General features: G+C 40.7%; 2 protein-coding genes across 7 annotated transcripts in view; one reads left to right on the top strand and one right to left on the bottom strand.

The window, feature by feature from the left end:
- NDUFAF1 (NADH:ubiquinone oxidoreductase complex assembly factor 1) overlaps nucleotides 1-10,955 on the top strand; it is a 34,363-nt gene extending 23,408 nt beyond the window's left edge. Inside the window, exons 5-6 of one of the 2 annotated variants that reach the window (XR_009496067.1) lie at nucleotides 1,795-9,906; nucleotides 10,331-10,955. Coding sequence is in view for 1 of the 2 variants with exons in the window: in XM_015473123.3 (XP_015328609.1) it covers nucleotides 1,795-1,842 (48 nt within the window). In the remaining variant the exon portion in view is untranslated. Of the gene's footprint in view, nucleotides 1-1,794 lie in introns of both variants that reach the window. The other variant, XM_015473123.3, reaches the window with a different exon arrangement.
- The window catches only part of NUSAP1 (nucleolar and spindle associated protein 1), a 99,832-nt gene that overhangs the window by 6,517 nt on the left and 71,002 nt on the right, over nucleotides 1-22,313 (bottom strand). For 4 of the 5 annotated variants that reach the window (XM_059890645.1, XM_059890647.1, XM_059890646.1 and 1 more), the window contains 8 exon segments: nucleotides 17,849-17,917; nucleotides 16,488-16,682; nucleotides 14,856-15,015; nucleotides 9,700-9,798; nucleotides 8,464-8,573; nucleotides 4,826-5,016; nucleotides 3,514-3,671; nucleotides 733-849 (listed from right to left, as the gene is read on the bottom strand). In XM_059890645.1, coding sequence (XP_059746628.1) covers nucleotides 733-849; nucleotides 3,514-3,671; nucleotides 4,826-5,016; nucleotides 8,464-8,573; nucleotides 9,700-9,798; nucleotides 14,856-15,015; nucleotides 16,488-16,682; nucleotides 17,849-17,917 — 1,099 coding nt within the window. 5 annotated transcript variants of the gene reach the window in all.

Raw genomic sequence — 22,313 nt, 5'->3', positions numbered from 1 at the left:
GTTTCAAAGATGGAGTTGAAAGGCCTGCATATGGTGTCGAGGAGAGTAGACAGCCAAAGATCACTCCCAGACGTCTGCCCTGACACTTGGTTAGAGAAGTGCCATTGCCACAGATGGGAAAACTTGGGGAAGAAAAATGCAGTGGGGGAAGTTTTTTTAAACCATGGTTCAGTTTGACTCTTACCTCTAAGTAAGACTTAGTTTTTATTATATTTGTTGCATTAAGATTAGTAATTTAAACACTTATATAAACATGCTTTTTATAGGAAGTTTGTTTTAAAATAATTCCAGAAGCACTGACATATAGATCACATTAATTGCTGATGTTTTAAGTGGATGTGAAGATACTTTAATATATGCCCAAGAGAGACATTTGGCCAATAAATGTCCCAGGTGTTTTGACCAGTGGTCCTCAGCCTAGGATCCTTTAAAAACTATAAAGAAAACATTCATTTACCCATAGAAATATTCAAGTTTCTTGATTTTGGCTGAAGTTTTATTAATGCTTTTTAGCAACACTGATTAGAAACTGTCTTTGGTTAACAAAAATATAAGTGAATTATTTAGTATTTATTCAATGGACAGTTTTTAAATTATGGGTCACGTGGACACAGGGCAGAGGCAGGAATTCTAGGCCAAGTACGGATTCCACTGAGTCACTAGGATTTTTCACATCCTCAGATGCATAACTGTTTAGTCTTAACTCTTGTACCTCAAGACATTCCCACATACCTTTGTGTGGCTCATAGTTGAGAGGACGAGACAAACTTGCTTTGAGATCAAACACTGGTTTTTTATGGGAGATTGGAGTCTGCGATGCTTCAGTTGTCAACTTGAATGGGGTAATAACTAAAATAACAAAATCCAAGGGTTTAATTAGAATAAAAGATCTGCCAAAGTTTTTATTTTATTAAAGTATCACTGCTCAATCTTAAATAGAATTTAATATGAACAGCCTGAAACAGAAGTATGGTTAAAAAGGAGAAATGGGAGAAAAGAGTTACTGAGGAGAACTAACCCCTGAGATTTGTTTCCCTGTCAGCAGCTCCCCAGATTGTGACATTTCCTAGGATCAACAGGAGTTTAGAATTCTGTTTTAAGAATTAATTGGGTGGGAAGGATAAATTAGGACTTTGGGATTAACATAAACATGCTGCTATATATAAAATAGATAACCTAAAAAAGGACCTACTATATATAGCACAGGGAACTATATTCAATATTTTGTAATAACCTAAAAGGGAAAGGAATCTGAAAAAGATTATATATATATGTTTTTATATGTATAACTGAATCACTTTGCTGTATACCTGAAAGTAACAGAACACTGAGTCAACTATATTTCAACTAAAAAAAACTAACTGGGTAAATTTTCAGGCTGTTTCCCTGATATTATTTACCCTTTTTTTTTGGCAGCACTGCATAGCATGCTGGATCTTAGTTCCCTAACCAAGGATAGAACCTGCACTCTCTGCAGTGGAAGTTCGGCGTCCCAACCACTGGACCACCAGGGAATTCCCTACCTTTTTAAAAAGTTATATATTATTAATAGTGACATTTTCATTAACACAAACAGAGATAAAGCCTGAAGGGAACATAATCACATAGAGATTAAAAGATTCATGGCTCTGGTTTTCACTAATGAAGGCTGTTATAGAAAGTGAATATGAAGAATGTGAATTTTTGTAACATAAAGTTAAAAACATGCCAGAATGGTATAATTTGGTAAGCCACATTTTTGCTACAGTTGGGCAGCATATATCTGACACATTTTATAATCCTTTCCCCTTACAGGTTGCATTCAGACCATTGTCAGATGTTGGTACTTGCCTGAATATGTGAACAAGTAACCAGGATCTAGGAACACCGAGTGAAACAACACAGAAAAGCACAAAACCCCTGTGCTGAAGCCATTCCATTGTGTTGCCATCAAGTTTTGGTAAGGAGGGGAACCATGGGGCTGTCACACTGCTGCTGAGAGGATGTACTGGTACAATTCAACCAGTAATGTAAGTGTCTGCATACCTTACTGTCCAGTAGCCCCCCAGTCCTAGTTTTGAGAAACTCTTATACATGGATAGGAGATGTGTTCCACAATGGTCATAGTTACACTATATAAAATAATAAAATTTGTTCATGGGGGACACAGGCTTGATCCCTGGTCGGGGAACTGAGATGCCACATGCTGCAGGGCACCTAAGCCAGCTCGCCACATCTACTGTCCGCCACAGCTACGGACCACGCACTCTGGAGCCCATGTGCCACAACTAGAGAGCCCACGTGCTGCAATTAAGGCCCAACACAGCCAAAAATAAATAGTAAATAAATACTAAAAAAATAAAAGTCAGAAATACCAATGGGTCCATGAGCAGTAAAATGGATAAGTTGAAATATATCCATACCATTGAAAAACACAGTGAAATGAATGAACTTTAGCTCATTTATCAGTATGGTTCTTGAAACATACAGAGTGAATAAAGCAAATCATTAGAAACAAATCAGTTTGATTTCATCTACATAAAATTCATATTTGATAACTGGAGAAAGAAAACTATCCCATCCCGGCTGGGCACACTCCTGAGTAACCTAGAGGAGAAAACTCAGGATATGGCATAGAGGTAGTTCTTCCTCATGTCCTTATCTGTGGGCATTTGTGGGTCCTTGCTCAGTATTAGGCAGGTGGCTGCTGCTCAGTGGCTCATGTCCCATGTAAAATGACAAGAGTCCCATCTTAAGGAAGTTTATTCTTCATTTTTTTAGCCCTGCTTTCTGCCCAAACTTTCTTCCCATTTTACAGGATGATTTAGAATGTTATATGGAATGTTTGCTTGCTGGTATAGAAAAGATTAAGGGTAAATGCGAATGAGAGAGAACGACAACAATATTCTCCTCTAGTCTGAACTCCTGCTGGATTACTCTGGTCTCAGGGAACCAAGGCCCCTCTTGTCTGACATTCATTCAGAATTCTCAAGAGAATTTTGATACACTCAGTTCTAATACAGGCCTTAACCTGTTGGTGATAATGTTTTAAACCCTCACACTGCTATTGCAGTGTTCTTTTGAAAACCACCTGGTCTTTGTAGGCGATCATTAAGTAGACAGGGTGTAGAAGAGTGTCTATATGGCTCATTCTGGCTTATACACCCTACTACCAGTCAATAGCATGGCATTTATTCCACGAACTCTGGGTCCTGTTAGTTTCAGGGTCTGGCAGAACCATTCAGAGGCTATAATGAGTGCTGCGATCCTCCTCCTAATCTCTGAGGAGGGGCCAAATGTTCTCCAGGGAGGGTCACCATCTTGGGGCTTGTCTTAGACAGGATGGAGACCTTGGGCCGAGGTATCAGGTTTTCGTCTGTCTCTCTGCATTTCCCTCACAAGTATAGATGCTATGGAGAAATTTTTGCTTTTGATTCTATAGATATGGAGAGGCTTTAAAGAAACAATCCTATTAGGATGTTACATGGCTTAAAAATGAAGCAGAAGTGTGGGGAGGGGGGTTTGTCTCTTTACCAGCAACAGATTCACCCCTTGTGGTCTTTAACTTGTGTGTCCCAAGCACAGCCTGGCCTTTTGGGGTATTCACAGACGTGGTCACATGTGGAGACTTTCTGGCTGGAGTCTTGGTCAGTGAACGCTTATGCTCATTATCTTTAGTAGCAGCTGAAAACCTAAATAGTGGAGAATAAGACGTGAGTACTTGTGTCAAGAGTAACTTGGGCTGAGCTTATAAACACCACCACCTACCCTTCACCAAGCACGGAAAGGGCCTCAGTATAACTTGTTATACAAATGAACCTCTTTCACAGAATGTGAATGTTTTTAAACAATGATGCTACAGCAAGTCATTTATCAACTTCTGTTACTTGTAAAATATGGTTTTGTACTCTCTACTCTCCCTGCCTTGGCCAATGACAGTATAAAGCAGAATTCAAAGGAGACACCTAAGGGCCTCAAGTTTCAGGTGTACTTGAAGAAGCTCCCTTTCTCCTCCTGATGAGGGCAAGTCAGAGGGATTGGGAGACCACTAAGATTCTACAACAGAATTAAGAAAACAGATGTGTATGAATGGTTCTGCTACCATGTCCAGGCTGTTCTGTATCCTGCAGGAAGCAAGGACCAGCCCTTGACCATGGTGTTCTTAAATATTAATAAATACAATCAGAACTGCCAAGTATAGGTACCTCATATTCCAAGCTAACTCAATAAATAGAATTCCAAACTCAAGGGCCTTTTTCAGCTTTTAAAAACTATGTCTAATATTGCACATGTTGGGGAAGTATTACCATGCACCACTGCTATTAAATGCAGCAATGCCCTTAATAAAGAAAAAAGGAGCCTGAAGATCTTCCTCTGTGGGGATGGTCACAGTTGAGGGCTACCCTGATGCCAGGAAAGGCATAAGCAAAGAAAACAGGGATTAATGGCATGAGGTGGCTATGCTGCTGCACTACCTAGTGGGCTACGATGTTCACACTTCAGTTCTTTAGTTCACCACATTGAGACATTTTCAGCTTCATTGATATTTAAGTCAATGGAAAAATTTATATAGACATCTTTGCAGACATACATTAAATTAATAAAGTAAAATATCCATGTTATCTTTTCTATCTTTACTTATGAATCAAATGTTAAGAAAGTTGGATAAAACAAGAAAACACAAATTTAAAGGAAAAAAGATTAACTTAAATGTTTGCTGTTCTATTCCAATCCTTTCTCCTTTTCATCCACTCTAAAACATTTGATGTAGTCCTCCTGAAATGTATTAAAAGCGATAAAGCCTTTGAGACCTCACCCTGGATTCCAGTTTGGAGCTCTTCTTTACCTGACATTCATCTTAGCTGCCGAGAGAGCAGAGCGCTTGGCTGACCCCTTCACACACAAGGTGCTCCGGCCTGCGTGGGGCCGGCCTTGCGAGCGCCGCTGGCTGCCAGGGGTACAAGCCACAGAGAGTCTTCCTCGGGCAGGAACTGGAGTTGCCGGCACTCCCTTAGTGACGGGCTGCCTCTGGAGAACCTGAAATGCAGCACATTAAAGCCTGGCCTCTTAGACAGTATTGTCTTCTGGGCAAAGTGCAGGAGAGTGCCCCATTCATTCCATTTCATCCTCACTTTTAAGCCTGTCATCCTTCCTTGTCTACTACCTCACCCCATCCTATCTGCCTGGCAGGCTGGGTGGTTTTCTACACCTGTGCTGCTAAGATGGCTCTGATTTCATAGAAACTTCTAGTTCTGCTGTGTTACAGAAAGCCCTTTGTAGCTCCCATGTCCCCAGGTATTTTCTCACTAGAGAGAGCAGGTGGCTACAGTCCCCCATGGCCAGAGATGGGGGATAAATGGTTCTCTTGGAAAGATGGTTCCTTTGACAGCATGATATGCAGTTTATTAAATATAAACTCAAAGAAGAACCTACTGTGTAAAAAGCTTATGAAATCTACAAATAATTACTCCCCAACCCAACCCTAGCTCTCCAATAGCTTTTTAAAGTTCTTTTTTAAAAACCTAAAGAAAAAGAAAGGAAGGGGAATGCTTTCCATAAAACAGCAGGGAAGGGTTTCACTTATGTTATCTTTTTTAGATACAGTCAAAGCACAAAGAATGATGGAATGTTTTACTATCATTAGTCTAAGCTCTGCTGCAGGCAGAAGAAATCTAACTTCACTAACTGACAACAGAAATAGGACTATGGGAATTGACAATGTAGAGCCAAAAGAAACATTCTGATTATAGCCTATGAATACAAGGAAGCAGAGAATTACATTAAGTTCTCATTTTAACATACAAGCAGAAGAGATTCATGTTGTAAGATGAATTTAAAAGTAGAATATTTAGTAAATATGTATCTTTACTGTAAGCTAAGAACTCAGGTTAGATGTTTTAAGTATACTGTTATATGTAATCACACCATTTGTTTTCTTCTTTCTCCTAAAATTCCCACTTTCTACACTGTCTCCTCACAATTCACTTGGTGCCAAAACCATCAACTCTGCATCTTTGCTTGAGCAACTTAAAATGTTCAAGTGATTCTACTCACAGTGAGTACCAATCTTTCTGGCTTTTCAGGTAGAATATTATGCTGACTCTAGTAGCACTATTTTGTTTGCAATGTATCTAATAAATTTCTCCCTTTCTTTTAGCAAAAAAATCCTGTTTTAACAAAGCAAGGAGCTCAGTCATAACATACATAAAAATAAAAATGCGGGTTAAAGATTAACATAGGGAAAATAATAAAAGCAGTAAAAATAAAAGCATATTTTTATGATCTTGGGACAGGAAGGGCAACACAAAACCCTCAGTTTTAAAAGGAAAAGTTGTAAAGTTTAATAAAACAATAAAACCTTCCACAAGGGAAGATACCATTAATACAGTTAAAAAGATAAACTGTGGGAAAGTATTTAGAACATATAGTACATAATATTCGTCATTCATATAGATAAGTGGCTCATAAATTGGCAAAAATTAAGAAAAAGCAAATTCACAGAAAACCAACCAATTATATCATATAAAGATTTGTAACATGAACATGTAACATCTGATGATCAGAGAAATGAAAATTCACTTGGGTTTTTTTTTTCATATATTATCAAAGATTAAAAAATTTGATCATTCCCACTGTTAGCAAAATAAACAGGCATCTTGGGGCACAAAGTCTGGGATCCCATTGTAGAGGAGCCATCAGGCAACTAATCGTGGAGATAGTCATTAATCACAGCCAAGATGATTCTCCCTAGATCTCTGTTCACTTCTTACTGTCTATCACTCTCCAAAAGACCAGCCCCCAAACATATCAACTGTTAAGAAAACCATATTAGCTATGGTGAAGTCCCCATCATCGTTTTTTATTTAGTCTCCAAATAGATCATACCAAATAGCCCATCTCATCAGGTAATTCCTGATTAAACAGTGACACTGGGGTGGGATTTGTAGAACTAAACTCATTCAGATGGGACTGTCAACTAAGAAACAAGATAAGCTACTCATTTATTCAACACATCTTCAAGGCGACACTCAAGTTTATGGTTAAAGCAGTTGTTCTGCCCTTACCTTTTACCTAGAAAATTAATTCATCCATATCATGTGTACAGAGAGCTTGACTTTAATATAGTTTTTAAGTAGACTCAGCTTCATGGTAAGGAAAATGAGTGGCTCTCTTTCCAGGCATATTTGCAGCTAGCTCATGCCTGTGCAGAGAAAGAAGCTATCTCCTTTCTATAAAGCATCAGCAGGCCACTCCCCTCTCCCTTACTCCCAGGATGGGCCTCTTGTCCCAGTATTCAGTAATGAATGCTCTGATACTTAGTGATGAATGCTGTAACTTAGCCCTTGTTAAAATTTACAAGTCTTCTTATGGACTCGTCTCTGGATTGTCCACCCATGTTGTTAGATCAATATGAAGAGATGGAGACGTTTAATGCCTTGACTTGGGGATGCTCCTGCTTGCTATAAGGTTGATAACACTGTCTTCAACTGTGGTAACAGTGGTTTTATAAACACTGTTCAAGTGAACATTTATTATCCAAGATTAAGTCTCTAAGAACCACATGTATTTTTTTGTTTGTTTGTTTTTTAATTATTTAGAGATTATCCAGTGCATTTCCCCATTGGCACGGGTATCAGAAAACTCAAAACTCAACTCAGTAACTGATATAGCAGACACTGTACGTGCTAACAGTGCTCATTTCTGCCCTTTGTAGAACAGCTCTATACTGTATTGTGCTGTAATACCACAAACTGGCTCAAATTCTTTGAGAAATAGGCAGGTTATTATGTATTATTAAATTAAAGAATGTTTCCCATCCAAATGTGAGGCACCCCTTTAACACCAGATACCATGTAAGGCAGTAACATCAACTTCCTGGGATGTTATTAACTCACTACTCTTCTGCTAACTCAACCTCGGGGTTGACTTCACCTTCTCTTACTCAAAAGACTTTGAGTTCAGCACTATCTGGTCTGAAGGCCCCCAGTCCAGGGAGCTCAGTTATGACAGTAAGCCTTCAAGCTAGCCACTGTTAGCCACCCCTTTTCCCTTTGGGTTAGAGACAGGAAAAGAAGGTGGCTTCAGCCATAAATCAGTTTTTCCCCAACAAAAGTGAAAGGCACAATGTCTGATTGTGGAAAACAGAGTAACTTATTGCTATTTTGGAATTCTTCCTTTCTTTTGTTCTTTTTTATTTTACTATTTACTTTAAATATTTTTCTATTTAAAAAATTTTAAAAAGTTATATTTTCTTAATGTTTTTTCTTTCTTTTTAATTATTTTTTATAGTAAAGATTCACTGCTTTATCTGGAGGGTTTTGAAAATTCTCAAAAACAAATTTAAAATAATAAAAATACATTAAACTCAAATCTTTTCCAGTAATAGAATAATAGAAAGCTAGTTGTATTAACCATGCTATGTAATACACAATATCAACATTAAAATCAAACAGTACCACTAAGAACATAATTTTATCAGCATACCTTCAGTTCATTAAATGAATTGTGTTCTTCAAAATGTTTCTTTTTTCTCTCAACATATTGATCAATGGACTCCATTTCCTTAAAACGAGCCTCATGAAGCTTCTTAAAGTCTAGAGTATTTCCCCAAATATGAAAATTAATAACAAGACAAAATCCATTTATTCACCTTCCTTATGTTTTTCTATTAACATTTATTCTCATCTCAGTATTCCTAATATTCAACTTCAAACATCATTTTTGCTAAAATTTGAATTTCAAAACGTTTAGTTTTTGGAAACTCAGGAAAAAAGCATATTCATCTTATAAACTATCAAACACAATCTCTCCATTTCACTGCCTACTGACATCTTGGTTTAGTCCAGAGGATAAGAAAAGATTAACAGATTTGTCCTCCACCTCACCAATTAATTAATGGCCTTTACTTAAATTTGACATTTTATAGTGCTAAGAGGAGAAGGCAATGGCACCCCACTCCAGTACTCTTGTCTGGAAAATCTCATGGATAGAGGAGCCTGGTGGGCTGCAGTCCATGGGGTCGCACAGAGTCGGACACGACTGAGCGACTTCACTTTCACTTTTTACTTTCATGCATTGGAGAAGGAAATGGCAACCCACTCCAGTGTTCTTGCCTGGAGAATCCCAGGGATGGGGGAGCCTGGTGGGCTGCCATCTATGGGGTCGCACAGAGTCAGACACGACTGCAGCGACTTAGCAGCAGCAGCAGCAATGTTAAGAAGATAAGGGAATGCTAAGAAGAGAAGGGAATTTATAATGCTAAGAAGAGAAGGGAATGGCAACCAATTCCAGCATTCTTGTCTGGAGAACCCCATGGACAGAGGGGTCTGGTGGGCTACAGTCCATGGGGTTGAAAAGAGTCAGACATGACTAAGTGACTAAGCATAATGCTAAGAAAGCTCTATGCCAAGGACTGGCAAATTTTGTCTGTAAAGGGGCAGACAATAAATATTTTATGCTTGACAGCCACACACAATGTGGTCTCTGAGTTATGTTCCTTCTTTTATACAATGCTTTACAACTGTAAGAGACATTCTTAGCTCAGGGCTGTAAGGCAGGCCAAGACGGGCAACAGTTTACCTCTGCTCTGTGAGATTCTAATTGATTACATTCTCACTAAGAATAAGTAATAGAATTTCTAATACATGCTGAGCAGCATTTTAAGTATTCTAAATATACCCACAATCAACATTCTATGTGCCAGGCAACAGAGTAACTTACTTGGAGTAGTGCTTGCAGTTTTATTTTTTCCAGGTTTGGAAAACCCATCTGTGTAGAGAGACTTCTTTCTTTTTGAAGGTACCCTTGGATCTTCATTACCTGAATCCAAAGATACAGAACTAATGAAAGATTTCTAAAAATTATTCCCATGAAGAAATGTAACAGAAACTAACACTGTAAAGCAATTATACTTCAATTTAAAAAAAGGTAAGTTAACATGGAGCATTTTCATGTGCTAGTCTCCGGCAAGGCTGTGGGAGAAATAGTAGGTAAGGAGCACAAAGAATTAGTTATAGCATCACCACATTTTTAGCTCATATTCCAAGCAGACAGAAATTTTGTGCTTCCTGTATAGCTATATAAGCCTATCAGAAATTTAAAAACACTTTTCCAGAACTTTTGCTATGAACATGTCTAGATGTTTTAACGAGAACGATAAAAATCACACAATTCCACCAGCCTAAGAAACACTATTATCATTCTGGCATATTTTCTCAGGTCCTTTGCTTCTATGCTTGTTTTGCTTTTGTTCTTTAAATCTAGTTAAGATCATGATGTGTATAATGGTTGCTATTTCCCTCTACTTATCTTCCACATTCTAATATTATTTTTATTTATTTATTTTTTACAGGTTCATTTCAGAGCCTCCATAGTGAGAAATACACTCTATGGGCCTCTACTTGGCAACAAGTTATTTTCCATTGCACACTTGAACTCAGATTTTATTTCTTAATTTACAGCATTAGGTTTTTTTTTTTTAATGCCTACCGCAGGGTTTGTGGGATCTTAGTTCCTCAACCAGGGATGGAACCCCACTGTGAAAGCACCAAGTCCTAACCACTGGACAGCCAGAGAATTCCGTAGTTTTTTGTTTTTTTTTCCTAATTTGAAAGGACATTTTGTGTGTGTGTGGTTAAAAACACATGACATAAATTTTACCACTTAATCATTAAGTGTATAATCCAGTTGTGTTAATTACATTCACCGTTGTGCAAGCAATTTCCAGAACTCTCTACTCTTGAAAAATGGAACCTTTATACTCACTAAACATGAATGGAAAACAAAAAAAACTTAAAGTTTATCAGTATGGATTTGAGGCGTACTGACACACATATGTTATGCAACTGGGGGTGGCCATTCATGGTTGAGGCTAGGTGGTAAGTACTTAGGATTCTAAATTGTATGCTATTTTCTGTATTTTTCTATACTTTTGTGTAAGTCTGAACACTTCCATAATAAAAATTTTTAAATATTCATTATGTCTTCGGTTTACTAAGTAATGACCAAACCAAAAATACATTTATTAGGCCTCATCATGCCTTATCGTGGTGTGGGCTCATGCTCTGCCAAGAACTATAAAATCCTTAAAATTGATGCGTTGTACACTGGGGTGGGGCGACTCTCCTCCCCCACCCCCACCCCACCCCCGCCCCGCTCCCCTGTACCACGCTTTTATGGCTGTCCTTGGCTAGCTCCTTCTCTTTCAACCCATTCTTCGGATGGAGATGACTTGGCGGTCTCATCCTCCATCTCCATTCATCCTCTCACTCTCAATTTCCGACCAGCTCAGGCCTCCCCTCCGAGCTCCAGACCCTGCGTGTTCCCCGCCACGGCTCCTTCCTCCTTTCCCTCCCCATCCAGGGACCCCTGCGTCGAATCCCCCAGACCAGGATTTGGGTCTCCTCGGCATCTCCCACTGGGCTTCAGTTCGGGGGCCTCTACCTGCTCCACTCGACTGTCCTCCCGGCCACATCCCCGCACTGTTTTTCTCTATGGACGAGTGCATGACTCGTCCCTCCCCCACAAAAGTACCCCGAGGGGTCCTGGCTAGAAAGCCGGGAACTTGAGAGTTGAAGCCCGCCCAAGGAGAGGCCCCGGTCTCGCTCGGCGCCCCAACCCAGACCATGCCTCGGGAGGCCGGGAGCGTGAAGCCGGCCCGAGGGAGTCACGGCCGGGAGCCTAGGGACAATTCCTGAGCCGACGAGGCCCAGGCTCGAACTAATATTATTTTTAGTTTGAGGTAATTTACTAAATACTGTGTAAGTGACTTTTCAAGAAATGCTACTTATGAAGTCATACATCCTTAACGTTTCCCAATGCATCTGAAAAACAAGACAAAAGAATGAATGGATAGAGCTGGAGGGGCTGCAGTGGCTTTTGCTTGGACCTTGGCCATGAAATAGGATATGTAAAGAGTCAGAGCCACTCTTCACAGCACGCTTATTATAAATGAAAATATAATAACTACAACAAAGGAACAACCTAGCAGACACCTCTATAACCAAGTGATGCACGTTAACAAGACTGGTCATAGGACAAACCAAACAATACCTGTGCCCTCTGGGGTGCTGACTATGAAGGACACTGTGTCCTAGTTTGTGGGATTCTTGCCAATAGGGCATGATCTGATTCTAACCATCAACAACATTAGACAAACTAAGTCAGAGGACCCAAGAAACTGGTCTGTATTTTAAAAACGTCAACACACTGGGAGACAAAGGAAGGCTGAGGAACTGTTCCATATTAAAATAGTTTAAAGAGGCATGGCAACAAAATGCCAAGACTGAGTCTGCCTTTGTTTTAAGGGACACTACTGGGATGAAATCTAAATAAGCCTGTCTAAATAAGGTTAGTTATCAAGTCTCATACTTTCTAGCCTCAGATGCCTCCTTACTCTCAAAAATTGAGGACCCCAAAGAATTTTTGTTCATGTATCAATATGTACCATACTAGACTTAAAACTAAGACATTTAAAGATATTTGATTCACTAAAAATATACCCACTATACCTTAACATAATTAAAAATGACTAAAGTTTCTAAATAAAAAAAATGAGTAGAGTGGTTATTTTTTCTTTTCTTTTACAATTTCTTTAACGTCTGATAATAAAAGGCAGCTGGATTCGCTCATCTGCTCCTGCATACACTATGTTGTGATATATTGTTCTGGTTGAAGAAATACATGAAAACAAATTTTGCCATATACAGCTACGTGGTTAAAAGTGAAGACTATTTAATGGCCTTTTAAGATAATTGTGGATATTCTTCTTTGATACTATACCAAACCTTGACAAGTGGTTGTTTGTTAGAGGTTAACTATCATGTGGAATATGAACTGCACTCTGTACATTTGTGAGAAAAAGTCCTTATGTTTTAAGAAACACATAGAAATATTTAAGGATAAAAAGGCATATATCTGAAACTTACTCTCAAGCAGTTTATGAAAAAATGTATACAACACATGTAAGTATGTATATACATATATAAGTAGAAAAGTAAAGCAAATATGGCAAAATATTAATATTTGTGAAATCTAGGTGAAAGATATATAGGAACTCGTGTTACTGTTCTTACAACTTCATGTCTAAAATTATGTCAAAATAAAATTTAAAAAATTCCTCTCACCAGAAACTACATGATCCGATTTTTCTCCTTCAGACAGCCTGCACTTCAGTGGGCAAACCTGACTTACAGGATCTACCCTCATTTTTCCCATGCCTTCAAATCTGAGTCCTAGGGGTAAGTCTTCTCGACAACGTGATTGGTGGAATACCAGACATTTGTAATTCTACACCCACCTCTGACTCTGTCATATTGCTTTACATTCCCCTCATCTCAAGATTTCAAAGCGGGTTTATGAGGCATATGCATCAGAATTACCTGGGGATGCTTATTAAATCTGCAGAATTTCAAGCTCACCTCAGACCTACTGAATTAGAATCTCTACTCCTTTAACTTTCTAAATTTAGTAACACATTCAAAATGCTGGGGAAGATGGGAAGGCTCAGCGTTAGAAATTCTGCATTAAACTGCTTGGTGGACATGAGTGGATCATTTCTCTCCCAGTCCCCTCAGGCAGACATCAGGTCCCAGACAGACTACTGGGATGAAGCAAACACTGAGACATTGCTGCAACTGGCAGGCCACCTGAGGGATGAAATCAGAAAGCGCCAAGTCCTATTAGGTAAAGGGGAACTGAAGTTTTCTGGCCTTTTTTTTTTTTTTTTTTTTGGTGGCTACACCATGAACCATGTGGGATCTTAATTCCCTGACCAGGGACAGAACCCACGCCCCACTCAGTGGAATGAAGGAGTCCTAACCACTGAACTGCCAGGGATGTCTTCTGGCTTTACTAAAACAAACATTTAGTTGAGCAGGTTTAGAGAAGAAGTTTTTAGGTTACAGACTAAGTAAAATATACATTTATCATAATAAAACAGTCACACTGCTGGGAAGGTAGACCATGAAGATCCCTTTTAATTGTCCTACTTGAGGGGGCTAACAGGCCTTTGTACCTGTCTCTGGAGCAGGCCAGAAGGAGCTAATGGGTAGAATGTGGGTTCCCCTCACCCTGCCTAGCGATTAACTGCCTGAAACTTTCCAGCTATCACTCTTATTCTGGTTTCTACCAGTTGTTAAAGGTGACCCGATGGCCTGCTACACTTGGTTCTAACTTTTGCTCTCACTGCAGAACGCTGTGAAATTCTATATAGTGCTATAATGGGTGGAACAGTTTTCCCGAAAGAGATAAGCTGAAGTCTTGATGTCTGGTAACTGTGCAATGACCTTATTTGGAAAGGTTCTTTGTAGATGTAATCAGCTTAAGCTGAGGTCACTGGGATAGACCTGGGCTTCCCAGGTGATGCAGTGAGAAAGAACCTGCCTGCCACTGCAGGAGATGTAGGAGACGCAGGGTTCGACCCTGGGTCAGGAAGATCCCCTGGAGTGGGAAATGGCAACCTGCTCCGATATTCTTGCCTGGAGAATCCCATGAACAGAGGAGCCTGGTGGGCTACAGTCCACGGGGCTGCAAAGAGTCAAACGTGACACACACAATCCAATATAACTGGTATCCTTTTAAGACAATATAAAGAATAAGGACACACACAGAGAATGCCACATGACGAAGAGGCAGAGATTTAGCTGCAAGCCAAGGTCTAGAACCACCACCAGAGGTTCAAAGCGGCCAGGAAGGATTCTCCCCAATGTGGAAGAGAATGGCCCTACTGACAGCTTAATTTTAGACTCTAGCCTCTAGAACTGTGAGAGAATAAATTTCTAAGTTGCCCAGTTTGTGGCACTTTGTTACGGCAGTCCTAGGGAACTAAAGCACAGTCACCCTAGCAATTTTAGATTTTTAAAAAATTACTTGCATACCATCTATTCCATGTTTTCCTGAGGACACCGTATTCTCATCTCCTTGACTCTCGTTGGGTAAAGAAGGAACTTCTACAGCAGTTCTGAGAACCTGGTTTTCATGCTTTTCTTGATTCTGGGATTTAGTAGGGCCACATAGTTTTATCTCTGAATGATTCTGCTAGAAATTTTAAAAAGAAATAAATTATTTAAATGACAAGTAATCACATTTGAAAATTTCCATGAGTAATCTGAAAAAGTCTCATCACAAGAAAAATTTAACTATGTGAGGAGATGGATGTTAAGTGAACACTGTATATACTGTGAAATGATCATCCCAAATATTGAATCATTACATTGTACACCCAAAACTGATAGTGTGTTATGTGTCAGTTATACTTCAATTAAAAAAAATATCATTAGGGACTTCTCTGGTAGTCCAGGGGTTAAGAATCCGCCTTCCAGTGCAGGGGACATGGGTTCAATCCCTGGTGGGGGAACTAAGATCCCACATGCTGCAGGGAAACTAAGCCAGTGAACTGCAAATGAGGAGCCTACAAGTCACAACAAAGACCCAGCACAGCCAAAAGAAAAAAAAATATATCATTTAAAACACCACTTATCCCTGATGGCTCAGATGGTAAAGCATCTGCCTGCAATGTGGGAGACCCGGGTTCGATCCCTAGGTTGGGAAGATCCCCTGGAGAAGGAAATGGCAACCCACTCCAGTACTCTTGCCTGGAAAATCCCATGGACTGAGGAGCCTGGCAGGCTACAGTCCATGGGGTCACAAAGAGTCGGACACGACTGAGTGACTTCACTTTATAGTCAGACATAAAAAAAGGAAAGAAAAAAGTAATCACTGCCTTCCAAAGATAGGTACCAAATGGAGGGGGAAAAGGAGTTACAGAAAGAAAAGGAAGAGACTAAGCTCTTTCTGAATGGCAGATCGGGTTCTCTGCCTCACCACGTGTTGTGAGAATGTGCGTTTGGGCGTAGGAGAGACTAGGGCCAACTGGAGGCATACATGGCAGAGGAAGCCCTTGGAGGGAGGAGAAACCAACACTGAAGGACCTCGACAGGCTGACGAGTAAGGTCCTACACAAAGCTAGAACATAAAAGTCAGGACCATCTTGCAAAAGTTACATATGAATGAGAGGATAATAAAACCAGAATCCTCTCAAAGCCAGTGGGGGAAGTGCCTGGAATCATATGACCACACTGCTCAAAGACTAAGCTGATCACTAGGCCCAGGACAAGTTAGGAAGGAAGAAAAAAAAATATTGTATTTGATACTGATATCTCTTTCCTTCTTATTTACTATACACCTCATTTAAGTAAACACTTAATGAATGTTCCTATTTATTTAATATACATTTAATTTGAACTTATACTTCTATTTTGGCTGCACCCCACAGCTAGTGGGATCTTAGTTCCCCAACCAGGGACTGAACCTGGGCCCTTGGCAGTGACAGCATGGTGTCCTAGCTACTGGACCACAGAGAAGACCCTGTGCTTAGTACTTAATAAGTACTTCCTGAGTGCCAGTCCCTGAGGTGTGATGATAAAGCCAGAATTGGGTCTGAGCTCAGAGCAGTGTTTACCATCACCTGATATCATAAGGGAATAAGAGAAAGCTCCCTAATAATATACCAGATTGGGCACAGGTGGTAGCTTCTTTTCAGTTTGCACATTTCCATTTGCCTGCGAGTCAGGGCTCCTGTGGACAGTCTTACGCCTTCCTCTGGTTTTGGTGACATGGTCATCCGGCTCCCTCTCAGCTTGTTCCTGGCTGCTGGTCTGTATCTCAGGCTCATCACAAGAGGATGCAGAAGTTTGAATTTCATCCTGGAAAAAAGACATTAATCTGCCATGTCCCATGTATACAGTTACAATGCTCAGGAAGAATCAGAATTTAAACTGAATAAAAAAAATATTACATATGCAAGAGATAATTTTAAAATTCTCCAGCATGAAATTACAGGCACAGTCGAGAATTACAAAGTATTCAAAAAGAAATAATCACACTTAACCCAAGCTAAAAAACTAGGCTAGCAAAGCATTCAAAGGTATATTAGTGTATGTAAACAAGGAAATTATTATTACTAGTTTTTGGGCCACACTGCTCAGCTTGCAGGATCTTAGTTCCCCACCCAGGGATCGAACCCAGGCCCATGGCAGTGAAAGTGCCAAGTCCCAAAACTGGACCACCAGGGAATGCCCACAAATTATTAAAAGTGCATGAATTAATTTATGCTATAACTAATACAATGACAGCTAACATCATTGACCCATTTAGGTGTCAAGCCTTGTCAAAACTCTCTGGTGTGGGTCTGCAGCAGCCATGACAATCACTCCCAGCAAAAGTGGTTTATAGTTTACCACAGGTCACTCTCATAGTCTCCACTGCATGTGACTCTTATAACACTCAATTCAGCAGAGCAGATGTTATTTCCATTTCAAAGAACAGGAAACTAATAATCAATAATTTGAGTTTTCCAAGCTTATGTACACACAAAAGACAGAGCTCCTACTTGGTTTTTCTGACTTCAAATCCAGTTCCCTTCCTATTCATACAATTTGGCATAAACTTCAGTTCAGTTCAGTTGCTCAGTCGTGTCCAACTCTTTGCGATCCCATGAATTGCAGCACGCCAGGCCTCCCTGTCCATCACCAACTCCCGGAGTTTACCCAAACTCATATCCATTGAGTCAGTGATGCCAGCCAGCCATCTCATCCTCTGTCGTCCCCTTCTCCTTCTGCCCCCAATCCCTCCCAGCATTAGGGTCTTTTCCAATGAGCAACCAGTAATTAACTTTTGCATTTATTTGAAACATCTAACTTAGCAGACTATAGAGGCAGTTTTGCCATTTATAAGAATAATGAAAGGATTTACAACTACTAATAATAATCTCTTTGGTAACAAATACCATGTTTTAAGTCATCAGCAACTGTGTTTCTCATTCATTAACTGATTGTTTTGCTATTTAATGGGTGATGAAAATGTTACTTACCTGATTTTCATTTTCTTTTCTTGCTTCATTTTTAAGGTGAGCTTTTAAGGCCCTTAACAGCTTATCTGCCTGCAGAAAAGTGAAAGACCTTATCAGTAGAGTCAAAAATCAAATAAGCAAGAAAAGATTCATTGAACATCTTCTCCTGTTCTTGTATTCATCAAATGTCCTCTAGACAGGCTGGCAGAGAAGGCAATGGTACCCCACTCCAGTACTCTTGCCTGAAAAATCCTATGGACGGAGGGGCCTGGTGGGCTACAGTCCATGGGGTCTCTAGGAGTTGGACACGACTTCACTTTCACTTTTCACTTTCATGCATTGGAGAAGGAGATGGCAACCCACTCCAGTGTTCTTGCCTGGAGAATCCCAGGGATGGGGGAGCCTGGTGGGCTGCCATCTATGGGGTCGCACAGAGTCGGACACGACTGAAGTGACTTAGCAGCAGCAGCAGCAGCAGCAGACAGGCTGGAGTAGGATGACCAAGATAGACTTGGTTCCTGTCCCCAGAGATTTCATAGCACAATGGAGAAGTCAGAGAGGAAAGTGGCAATTACAGTGTGGTGGGGTAAATGCCAGCATAAGGAAGCTTAGATGTCGTGTGAGAACACAGGTAGGTGCTGCACTAGGGTTGAGTCCAGTAGGTAAACGTACAGGCCAGCTCTAAGATAAAGGCATGAGGTCACCAGATGCTGAAGCAGAAGAACAAATAGGAGACTGGAAAGTAGGGAAAAGGGTAAAGAAACTGCATGGGAAGGCCAGAATGAGTGCAGTTTCAAGAACTAAAGTTCAGTGTGGTCTGAGCACGGAGCTGTTTAGACAGGCTGGTGAGAGAGAATATTGGGAAAGTGGGCCTGATCCTATCAGGCCTTGTAAGACTCTTAAGAGGATGACCTTTAAAGGCAGTCTGCAGAGTTTGTTGCAGGGCAGTGGGTTCTGCATTTTTGGGGATGATGACTCTGTCTGTACAATGTGCATGATACATTTGATGAGGGTAGGATGGAAGACAGGGAACCTGCAAGGAGGCTGTTGTAGGAAACCAGAGACAACTGTGGCCTGAGCTAGAACAGGGCTGAGGCCACATGGACGAACTAATAACTTTCCTAGTAAGTAAAATCAATGTGAATGTGGGGGCTGAGGAAAAGGGAAATTTTATTACACCCAGGTTTCTGGCTTGGGTACCTAGTGAAGCATATGTGTGTGTGGCGGTAGTAGGGGGGAGGTATGTGGGCAGTCCCTAAAATGTGTGTGTGTTAGTCGCTCAGTCGTGTCTCTTTGTGACCCCATGGACTATAGCCCGCCAAGTTCCTCTGTTCATGGAATTCTCCAGGCAAGAATACTGGAGTGGTTAGCCATTCACACATTCCTGACTCGGGGATCCAACCCAGGCCTTCTCCATTGCAGGCAGCTTCTTTACAGTCTGAGCCACCAGCACCACCTAGGAAGCTCAGTCCCAAAGACGGAGAACTCCAAATACAGAGTCTTAGGAGGATGGTTACAGGTCTCCAGGGAGTTCCTCCTTCTACCAAGGGAACCTTTCCTTCCAGTTCTTTCCTGAAAGAGGAATACTAATCTGATGGGTTATGTTTTCCTATGCTTTAGAAGGTCAAGCACATGGCTGGGCTCCCTCTTCCTACCAGCCATGCAGATTTCCTTCCCAAGGGGTGCCCGGCTACCAGTCTCTGTTCTCTGCTTGTACCGTTTACAACTGGCTATGTGTCCAGGCAAGAATGGGTTTCCCTGGTGGCTCAGTGGATGAGATGCAGGAGACATTCGATCCTGGGGCTGAGAAGATCCCTGGAGGAGGAAATGGCAGTCCACTCCAGTATTCTTGCCTGGGAAATCCCATGGACAGAGGATCTGGCAGGCTACAGTCCAGGGGGTCACAAAGAGTCGGACATGACTTAATGACTGAACAATAACAACCAGGCAAGAGAGGCAGAGATCCCAATTTAGTTTGAGCTTCTGGGCACAGGATAGACTGTGCTTAGGCTGTGAGTTTTACCTGAAGGCTCTGTATCAAGGTATCAAGCACCATGTCAGCTAGTACTAATAAAGGAATACATTCTTTTCTACTTGTTTTTTGAAACTCTCTTGGGAAGTGGGTGAATTGGTAGGAAAGAATTAGGCATTAGGCATTCTTCGTTCTTCTGACTTATTTTCCCTCTCAATCATTTTACTGAGGTATGACTGACATTGTTGATATTTAATGTATACAAATTGATATGTTTGTGTGCTAAGTCCCTCAGTCGTGTCCAACTCTTTGTGACCCATGGCCTATAGCCAGCCAGGTTCCCCTGTCTGTGGGATTCTCCAGGCAAGAATATTGGAGTGGGCTGCCATGCCCTCCTCCAGGAGATCTTACCAACCCAGGGTTCAAACCCGCATCTCTTACACCTCCGGCACGGGCAGGCGGGCTCTTCACTTGTGAACCCGTCTTCACTGCCAAACCATTTATCACCTCCAGGTTACCTACTGTCCTGTTTGGATTCTGTGGGGTTTGGTTTTTTTGGAGGTAAGAGCATTTAACCTAAGATCTATTCTCTTGGGCGTTCCCTGGCAGTCCAGTGGTTAAGATTCCACACTACACTGCAAGGGGCACAGGTTCAATTCCTGGTCAGGGAAGTAAGATCCTGCATGTCGTGTGGTTCTGTAGGAAAAAAAAAAATCTATCCTCTTAGCAAATTTGAAAGTATTGTTAAATCTGTATGCTGCACAGATTTCTAGAACATCTTAAAATGCTGTGACAGGACTTCCCTGGTGGTCCAGTGGTTAAGAATCTGCCTTGCAATGAAGGGGACTCAGGTTCCATCCCTGGTCCAGGAACTGAGATCCCACATGCCACAGGGCAACTACTGAGCCCTCAGGCCACAACTAGAGAGTCCATGTGCAGTAATGAAAGATCCTACATGACACAATGAAGATTCTGATAGAGCTAAATAAAGAAATTTTTTTTAAAAAGTGCTGTGAAAACCTCAGACATGAAACAATGATGAAATGCGGTACCTGTGGCAGAGGCAGGTGCTCTAGCAGCTGCAAGCCACATCTATTGAGTCTCTGTGCTACAACTACTGAAGCCTGTGTGCCCTAGAGCTCCACAATGAGTAGCCAGTGCAATGGGAAGCCCACGCATCGCCACTAGAGAGTAGCCCCCGCTCACCACAACTAGAGAAAGTTGGTGAGCAGCAGTGAAGACCCCAGTGCAGACAAAAGTAAAAATAAATAAAAATTAACATAAAATGTGATTGTGCACATTATGGAAATGAGCCACCAGAGTAAGAGAAACTGATGTAGCAGAGAGGAATAATTGCAGGAGTTGTAGCCCCAGAGAGGGCAATGGGATCTCTAGCACAAATGGCCAGGCTGCCCTGAGGCACAGCCTTTTACTATAACATATAACAGGTGGGTCTGGGGATGGAACGATGAGGCTATTCTCAGCTTGACTGCATCTGTTTTTCCATGACCTAAAAGAAGTCATCAAGTGTTGGAAGGGAGCCAATTTGAAGTAAGAAGATTGGAAATAATTATCCTTAATAATGGGAAAATTAATGACTACCAAAGACATGTGGGAGAATCAAATAAATCATAAATTAAATTCATGGTCACATTTAAATTAAGCACAGTGAACAAAGTTAGATGATCTCCAGCCAGGGTCAGCTGGTTAGTACAAGCAAGGATTAAGTGTATAGCTGGGTTTACCCAGTTGTGGAGTTTGCCAGGTGAGGGAAGGGAGCTGCAATCAAGTGGAAAGAGCAGAAGTCTTTATAATCTAAGCTTGTAATAGTGAGAAAAGGACCAGTGGCTGTACAATAAATCTTAGTAACTGTCCCTTCCTTTTCCCTTACTATTAAGAGTAGTATCTCACTATTATATACAGAATGTATATACAACAAGGTGGTACTGTATAGCACAGGGAAGTATATTCAATATCCTGTGGTAAACTATAATGGAAAAGAATATATATATACACGTATAACTGAGTCAATCTGCTGTACAGCAGAAATTAACACATTATAAATCAACTATACTTGAATAAAATAAATTTATAAAAAGAAAAGAACACTGTTGATGGTGTGGAAGTTAGATTTTAAAAGGAGAAACTGGCTGCAGTTGGTTATGAGAAAAACATAGGTGAGACTTTCAGAAAAATTGAACCCGAGTCCCCACTTTTGAACTTAAAATAGCTCTTCAGAGATCCAAAAAGTTATGGGGCCTTAATATTAGCCAGAGCTCCCAACTCAAGTAGGAAACCTCCATAATAACTTTGTCAAAAGAACCACCTTCTGGTGCATTACTCTAGCACTGCCAAGAAGTGATTGTAAATCGTAGTTCTGAATAACAGTCCAATACATCCCAAATAAAACGTACTGCACTTAGTGCTATAAAGACTTCCAAGATGGACAGATGAGATCTCTGTTCAAGGCATTTAACATTCAGTAGAGAAGAGAACATAGCTATACAAATAACT

Source organism: Bos taurus, chromosome 10, assembly GCF_002263795.3.
Source record: "Bos taurus isolate L1 Dominette 01449 registration number 42190680 breed Hereford chromosome 10, ARS-UCD2.0, whole genome shotgun sequence".
Lineage (NCBI taxonomy): Eukaryota > Metazoa > Chordata > Mammalia > Artiodactyla > Bovidae > Bos > Bos taurus.
The sequence above is the reverse complement of the archived record's forward strand: the minus strand, read 5'-3'. Positions and strand labels throughout refer to the sequence as shown.